The sequence below is a fragment of the Belonocnema kinseyi genome, chromosome 4 (genome assembly GCF_010883055.1).
Source record: "Belonocnema kinseyi isolate 2016_QV_RU_SX_M_011 chromosome 4, B_treatae_v1, whole genome shotgun sequence".
NCBI classification, from domain to species: Eukaryota; Metazoa; Arthropoda; class Insecta; order Hymenoptera; family Cynipidae; genus Belonocnema; species Belonocnema kinseyi.
Window position 1 is genome coordinate 90,623,073 of NC_046660.1, and position 9,099 is coordinate 90,632,171.

The window sequence follows — 9,099 nt, forward strand, 5'->3', positions numbered from 1 at the left end:
CGTGTTAATAAATTAAAAGTATTTCTTTTTCTTTTATTTGAAGTTTCCCCTAAATAAAATACACAATGAAGTACTTTCATATATTTATATTAAAAGCAGAAACTTATGAGAGGCAAAGAGACCAATAGATACTACTACCAAAGACATTATATCTTTGCTACTACCAGCTAACTTCGCTTCGTTGAGTGCTGAGTGTATTTGAAAATTAATTCTTTATTTTTTATTTAGTGAAATAACAAAATGGTAGTAGTTATTATTCATTACGAAGATATTACAAATATAAATTTTTGTCCCAACCATTAGGTTGCTATTGTTTCCCCCTCAGCACTTGTCGAATCTGGCGATCAAGTGAAAATGTTTAATATGAATGTAAAATTAATTATTTTAAAAAATATAGTAAAAACACGATCGTATTTGTAAAACAAATATTTATTGCAAACAATTTGTATAGGGAACTATTGCAAAAAACAATATAAATTTAAAACCTGTGTTTCATGTAGTCCTTAATTTCATCCTGATTCTGGTTTACGACTTCCGTTTCATTCAGTTCCATCCATATTTCATCACGTTTGACTGTTGACGTTTCATCCTCGCGCGCGCGGTCTTCCCAAGTAACCATACCGGCCATTAAAAATAAGATTTCAAGCAATTTATAAAAGAAAAAAACACTGTAAATTGTGTCACCTAGCATCACTCAGTCAAGTATAAACGCATGTAAGTAAAAAACCAAGTTAATATTTTATTTTATTTATAGATTTCGTAGTACTATCTCACAACACGATAGTAAAGAGAGGTTAGTATTTTTTAATATCTGGACCTGAAGGTGACTTTTAGATATAGTCACATTCCTACATCATTCATACAACTTTATATATAAAGCTACGCTGGGTAGTCTTAAATGAAAAAGAATTTAAACCGTTGTAATCTTTATCTACATTCTGCAGCTAGAGAAAGGCGTGATTTTCCAAAGTCTGTCACAATTTGTCGATTCGTGCGACTGCCGTGAACGTCCCGACGAGCAGAGCAATTTTTTGATCTTGGAAATAAGCAAGTAGGTGACGCGTGAGCAGGAAGTGTTGTTAAATAAATGGTTGTATAAAAATTGTACTATAGAATTTTTGTTTTTCTAGGTCTGAGTGATAATGACTACCAGATTCACAGGAATCGATCTAGGACCTCCTATCGAGGTTTTTGCACTCCAAAAAGCTTTTGTTGATGATACTCACGAAAATAAAGTGAATCTTGCAATCGGGGGTAAATTATTATTGATTTGTCAATCCAATTTTTAGACTTTTTATGTGATTATAGACAAATACTTTTATTCGGCATAGGTTTTTACATTTTCTCTTGTTATCCTTATTACGTAAGTCTCATTGATTGATAGTGACGTCAGTAAGTCACACGGTTATCTGAATATTACTTAATATTTTATCTTAAAAACATGAATTTTTTAAGCTCTTTTCAAAAAGATTACCACTGTCTTCACACATTTATAGTAGATGAATTATTATTGATTGATTAATCATTTATTTATGATTATAATTACTATGGGAATAAATTCTTTTGAATAAAATGAATCTAGGTATCATAATAAATTTACTTTCGAAGATTTCAAAAAGAAAAAAGAAATTTCAAAAAAACTGCTGCATTCACAACAAAATAGTTCAGGTTTCAGGCAAAGGAGGCGAGTTTTTAAGAAAATAGTGGAATTTTTAACCGAAATAGTTGACGTTTCTACCAAAATTGAAGAATGATTAAACTTTTATCAAAAAGAGTTGCATTTTCAACCAATACAAATTAATGTTCCACAAAAAAAGCCTTTTCTACACAAAAAGATGTATTTTTAGTCCAAAAGAACAAATTTTCTATCTAAAAGACTAATCTACAAGAGTTGAATGTTGAAAAAAAAATAGTTAAAGTTATAAGTAAAATGATGAATTTTGAACAAAAGCAAAAAAATGTATTTTTAACAAAGACGTGCAACTTTTATCCAAGTAGTGGAATTTTCAATTAAAAAGGATCCATTTTCAACAAAATAATTAAACTTTCAATCTAAGAGTTGAATTTTCTATGAAAAAAGAAATAGTTGATATTTCGATCAAAAAATATTTGTTTTAATGAAAAAAAGTTGAATTTAACTAAAAAAAAACAATAAAATTAAATTTTAAGAAATCTAAATGATATAAAAATAACATAATAATAAAATAAAACCACCATAAAATGTTCCCATTGAAGGGAATTTGGTTGGTTGCCTTCTCATTTTTCTTTCCTTTTTTTATTTTTTTCCAAAGGTTATTTTAGTCGTTAGATTCTTGGTTTTATCCTCATTTAAATTTCTTAAATTTTAATTTAGCTGACTTTTCTTTATAAGGAAAGGGTTAAATTTTCAACCAGGAATGATTTTTAAGTCAAGATAAGAAAATTTAAACCACATTGCTAAAATTTTATATAATAAGTCGAATTTTCTACAAAATAGTTTAATGTTAATTAATAATAAAATAATAATCAAGGTAATTTTCAAACAAATAATTGAATTTTCAAGCCAAAAAGACACTTTTTTCAGAAGACCGATGAATTTTTAACAAAAAAGTAGTTCATTTTCAACAAAGAAAGATATATTTTCAACAAAAAAAGATTTTGCTACACAGAAAGATGAATTTTTAGTATAAAAAATGACTTGAATCTAAAATACGAATCTACAAAAGAAAAAGATGAATTTTCAACCAAAACATATAATTTTTCAACAAAATAATTAAATTTCCAACCAAACAATAGAAAAAGAGATAAATTCTGAACTTAAAATATAATAGAATTTTCAGCAATTTCTAAACAAAAATTATTAAACCTTGATCAAAAATGATTATATTTTAAACCAAATGATTGAATTTTCAAGCCAAAAAGACGAATGTTTTTAGAAGAAAGTTTAATTTTCAACAAGGAAGATAAGTTTAAAAAAAACCATCATAAAAAATATGAGTTTTAATATTTATTTTGACCGTTTAAAAATTCATAATTCACTTCAAAGACGAATATCTGCGCACAAACTGAATCTATGACTTTGTTAGTAGATTATTTTGAAAGATTAGACATTTTCGCTTCAATTTAGAATACTTTGAAATTATTACAATGAACTAGTCAAAAAGTATTTAGTTTCAAAGTTAAAAGTTTTTTTTAGCAAAATGAACATTTTGAAATCTTGAGCATCTTTGTGAATATAGAAGTGTTCTTAAATTTTTAGAAAAATCATAAATCATCTGTTTATATCTAAATAAAGAGCACGATTAAATATTATGTAATTGCTGGGTATTCATACCATATGTTCACTCTTGCAATATTAAATTTTGGTTGCCAAAATTCCGAGATTCGCCGTTATAACCTTCATTTTTTTAAGGTTATTCATTAAAATTGCACGAGTAAATATTTTGTTTGATTACTCAGAAATTACATAATAATTAATCGTGCTCATGATCTACATTTAAAGAGTAGGAGTTTTTATTGATTTTATCATTTCTCCAAATTTTTAGTAACTTTTGTATAGGTTTGGCAAAGAGTAAAACTTAAAATTTTTAAATGTTACTTATGCTAAAAAAAACTTAACCTTGAAACTAAATATTTTTCAACTATTTCATTCAAACAATTTCAATGTATGTTAATGCGACGCTGAATTTTCTTATCTTTCAAATGGTTCCGATTACAAGGTCGTAGATTCACGTCTTTGAAGTGAAGAATGAATTTTCAAACAGTTAAAGGAAATGCACCCAAATTTTCTGTCCGTAGTGCACTAGAATTTTTAACCAAAATACATAAAGCATGAAATTTTTGATTGTTTTTTTATAAACTTAAAAAATAAAAGTTTTATTAATTCAGTTCGTACAATAGTTTTTGTGATTGAATTTGTTGTAATAGTCGCTTCTTACCAATTTAAAAAAAAATAATTTCAATAAATTCCTATAACTCTACTGTTTCCAATTTTGAAAATAAATAAATAATCTTCAACTATAGTTATTTGAGAAAAAAGGTTTACTTTTTTAAAAATTGTTTTAAATATTTCAGCCATTAGAAAAAATTACTTTCAAAATTGGAAACAGTACAGTTATAGATAATGAAAAATTTATATTGCAAAAAACATTTTTTGAATAAATTTTTTGTAAGAGTGAGAAAGGAAGTGTAGAAAGTGATATATTTTTAGATCTATCTAGAATTCCGAGAAAAATGGGAAGCCTTGAAAAAATATGTTTCGATGATTTTTAGCTTATCGAACAAGCGAAGGAAAACCTTGGGTCTTGCCAGTGGTACGTAAAGTGGAGAAAGCTTTGGCAGAGGATGAATTGCAAAATCATGAATATTTGCCAGTCCTGGGTCTGGATGCGTTTTGTCAATCTTCGACGAGCATGTTGTTAGGCGAAAACTCGCCTGCAATTTCACAAGGACGTGCTTTCGGAGTTCAAACACTTTCTGGCACCGGAGCTCTAAGAGTTGCAGCTGAGTTTTTATCTCGTATTCTTCGCTACGATACCTTCTACTACAGCACACCAACGTGGGGTTAGTAAAATAACAAATTAAATAGCAGATGGACTTCAGTTCTCTTTCTAAAATTATTAGAAAGGAAAATCTAAATTTTTTAAATTTAAGAAATTGAATGCAGAATAAATCAAAGTTTAAATTCCTCTTTAACGTCCAACATTCAAATTCAACTCTGAAATTCCTGGATATTGAAAACCGAAGAATCTAAGGAAAAGTCCTTAAATTACGTAAGGGCTTTTTTCGAGATTCGTAACCCACTCCCACCCCTATATAAGAAAGCATAACATTTTTTTGAACCCCTCCCCCTAGAACTTCTTACGTAATTAAATATAATAATATATTTCATATTTTTTATTTTGATTGCAATTAAAAATAAGTTATTTAAATTATATGAGTTACAATATAAATAATAATTTCATTTTGTATTTTTAATAGTAATTAAGAACTGATGTGCAATTGCAAAAATTAAGTACTTTGAAGTAATCTAAACAAAAAATGAATTCTTGAAAATATTAATTCTTTAGGTTTTCCATACGTTTGACTTAAACTCTAAATTTTGATATAAATTTTGTTCGTTTTCATAATTACGTAAAGAAGTCGTTGTCATATTCTTAAATGTCTATTATAATTCATTTTCCATTTTTAAGTCTTTTTTTTTAGTATTACATACAAGAAATTAATTCGAAATTTTGAATTGATTTTCACTTATTTCAAAAAGGGTTCGATACTTTTTTATATTCTCATCAGAGAAGGCAATAGATTTGTGTAAAATTGGACCTCCCCCCCCCTCCAGTTTTTGTTAATGTCCACATTTTAAGACCCCTCTGAATTTGAAAAGCAGTTTTTTTTACGAATGTGTCTGTCTGTCTATCTGTCTGCCTGCCTGTGAACACGATAACTTGTGAAAAAATATTCTATAAGATTGGCCTTTGGTACACTTTTTTAGTTTCCTAAACTAAAGGCCTAGTTTGTTAGTCAGCCATTTTGGATAAAAACTCAAAAAGTGAGCGCATTTTGAATATTTTTTAGAAGACCTTTTTTCAAAATTCAGAAATTCTCTGTACGGATATTCATAGTATTCAAAAAGACGAACAATTTATCCTCATGACTTTTTTCGCAAAACCAAAAATTACCAGAGATATAGCATTCACAAAACTCCAAAACATACACGGAAATGAACATTTTAAGCAAAATAACGCACAATATGAAAAAAGTCAAGAGAAGAAAAATGTTGATTTTTGAATGTTCTATAAGATTAACATAACATCTTTTTGAAATTTTCTTGAAAAATCGAAAATTCCAATTTTTACAGCATAAAAAATAATGGAAAATCCAAAAATTACATTTTTCGGTCAAACTATGCAAAATACGGTAAAAGGTGAGCAGACAAAAATTGTGCATTTGAAAAAGATCTACAAATTTTGTATCAATCACTTTTTGACAGAATGCGTAGTTGTCTTTGAGTCGTGAAACAAAATCATTAACGGTTAAAAAAAGTTGCCCGCTACGTGAGCACACTCTCATCACAACTTTTGTCTTTTAATTTCCTTACAAAACACATAATGATAAAAAACAATTTTCTGCGCAAATATGCCGTGAAACGCATAGTTTTTTATTTATCCAATTCTTTTGTAAATTCTAAGTATAACAATAAAACTTCTTAATAGACAAAATTCTTATAATAAAATTTATTTTTTAAAGTTTGTACGCGTTTTAAATATTTAATCAAAAAAGTATCGAGCCCTTTTTGAAATAAGTAAAATTCAATTCTATTTTAAGAAACTATATATATATATATATATATATTTATATAACCAAAAAACTGCAGGGTGGGGAGTTATTATACTAAAAAACTATGTGGCAAAATTTTTAATTTAATAATAACTCTTTACTCCGTTTTAAATGTAGAATAACACTTCCTAAACAATAATTTAAAATATGTGAAACGAATATTAAATGACAAAAACTATTTTCTCTGTACAAAACCTTCCATAAAACGTACAGTTTTAAGCTTATCCAGTTCTTTTATAATACTTTTTTTACTCAGCTTTTAATGTGAAATAACATTTAAATTTATGTAAACTTTAAGGTATCCTGCCAGGATAACCCATGACTTAAAAAAATTACAGATCAATTTAGGCCACCACAGATTTTTTTAGTATTTTTAAAGTCTAAACAAACAAAAAATAATAATATAAAATCATATTTTAGAAAAAATAATGTTTTATCAAGCTATAATTTCTTTTTAAATATCCACAAAAATTAAGCTTTTTTATATTAGACTAATGGGATACTTATTTATAATTTTTGTCAAAGTAATTTTCATAAAATTAGTTGTGCTTGAACGGAACAAATCACCACTATTTTTGTTTGTTTCAACGTGAACAATTTTTTTAACTTAGTTCTCCGGTCATTTCAAAATAGTAAAAAAATGCAAAATTAACATAATTATTTTGTATTATTATGAAGGTTCATGCGCTTCAAAAAAGAGAAAAATTGGTTTTGATATCTAAAATTGAAGAAATATAATTTTTATTGATTGAAAATCTTTTTTTTTTCTCGAAAACGAAGCAAATTAGGAATAGCAATTCATAGTTTAAAGTTGATCCTCTTCCCAAAATGTATAAAAATCTACCTTTACCAGATGTAAACCTTGTATATTTTAACAAAAATCTAAAATAAAGTTTGAAAAATATATTAGAAGCGACTAAAATAGCATTTAGTTTCACGAACTTCAAGAGTTTTCCTTGAAAAGCTTTAAAATTTTATTTCAAAATCTGAAGAAATATAGAAGTGGTTTTAAATTTTTTCAAATTTAAAATAATTTTAGAAACTTTTTTCAGAAGTTTTAAATATATTTTAAAAGGAATTTATTTTTTTACAACTTTTAAAAAATCCTGACAATTTAAAAAAAATCCTTAAAATTTGAATTTATAAATAATAATAGAACACTTATTACTATTAGAAAAAATTAGAGTAATTTTAAGATATATTTAGAAATTTTAAAAAGATTTAAATTAAATTTAAAACTTGATATAATTTCGGATAATTTAAACGAAGTGCGTGTACCCACAAAATTTGGCTTTTCGTACCGAAATTTTGATGTAAATACCCACAGCCGAATTTAGAAAAAAAGTAGATTTTTGCAGATTTCAAACAAAAAATTTAGAGCCTTTTTAAGAATTGTGAAAGAATTCGAAGGTATAAAAATATTTTCTTAAGATTTTTAAGAAAATTGAAAATAATTTTTTATTTTGAAAAATCATCGTAACAGAAAATTTAAAAAGATTTTAAGAGATTTCAAAAATTATCAAAGAAGAACCTGGAAGGTTTTAAGAATTTTTTTTAATTCGCTGGATATTCCAAAAATTTTAGGAAAAAATCGATTAGTATAAAAATATATTTAGAAGTTCTGAAAAAATATATTAACACACTTCATTTAAATTACTTGAATTAATCTTTTGAAAACTGCTAGATATTATTTAAAATTACTCAAATTTCTTCTACCAAAAGTAAGTGTTCAATTGTTATTTATATGTCCATATTTATCAATTTCACTAACAAATTAAACATTTCTTAAATAAAACAATTAAAATTGTTTTCTTTTAAATACTTGGTTTCAATTTACTTGCCTTAAATGAACAATGAAATTTGGCTAAATAGTACATACTTATTCTTTTTCTAAATTAAAAAATATCAAATTAAATAGGTTAACAATTGAATCATTTAAACATAAACACTACATTAAATTTAATGAAAATCTTTAATTACGACTATATTATTATGGATTTATTTTTAAGTAGAAAATAGTTTATAAAGTTCCAAACGTACGTTAACATTTTTAATGGCTAAACAAATTAATAAAAATAATATATGTATTAATAAATTTATTTATTGAATTTAATGTAGAAAAGAATATAAGGGAAAGTCTAAAATTTTGAGTTAAAAATATTTTATTGATAAATCATTAAAATTTGTATTTAAAAATAAAATTATCGGAATAAATGATATATTAATATAAATTTTTTTTTTGTATTTAAGCAATTTTAATCCATACAAGATTATTATGCTGAAAACATAAGCAATTTATGATACAGTAATTTGTTTCGGTACGATTTACATAGTAACATTAGCGATAAAGTAATATCAGTAAATTACAGTTAGTTTACAATGTGAGGTTGCAGTCTTTTAAGAAAGAGTACAGTATTTTGCTGGTTTTGACGCAAGGATTTGACAGAAAGATAGACGAGGTAAATGGTGGGCGAATTTTGAGTAGACGCAGGTGGCTAAGGAGCCTCACTCGTGAGTCATTGTGTAGAGGGCAATGCCAGAGGATGTGGTCTAAATCTTGTGTGATGAAGCCACAGTGGCAGCTCGGAGTTGTTAGGCTTAGTTTGTTCAGAGAAGCGTTAAGACTATAATGTCCCGAACGACACCTGTTTATTGTAGTTATAACTTCTCTGGGAAGGATTGGACCTGCGAACCAGGGTTTAGATTGAGGAGAAAAAAATTTCGTGAAATAATCTCTGCCTTTGAGATGAGCTTGCGACATTATAATGTCATTTGTGTTAGAAG

General features: G+C 26.4%; 1 protein-coding gene across 1 annotated transcript in view; it reads left to right on the forward strand.

Moving 5' to 3' along the window:
• The first annotated feature begins 486 nt into the window (after positions 1–486).
• Positions 487–9,099, forward strand: part of LOC117171391 (aspartate aminotransferase, cytoplasmic) — a 15,261-nt gene continuing 6,648 nt past the window's right edge. Inside the window, exons 1-4 of the mRNA XM_033358656.1 lie at positions 487–714; positions 945–1,051; positions 1,131–1,254; positions 4,252–4,542. Of these exons, the coding sequence (XP_033214547.1) occupies positions 1,143–1,254; positions 4,252–4,542 (403 nt within the window). The 5' untranslated portion in view covers positions 487–714; positions 945–1,051; positions 1,131–1,142. The remainder of the gene's footprint in view (positions 715–944; positions 1,052–1,130; positions 1,255–4,251; positions 4,543–9,099) is intronic.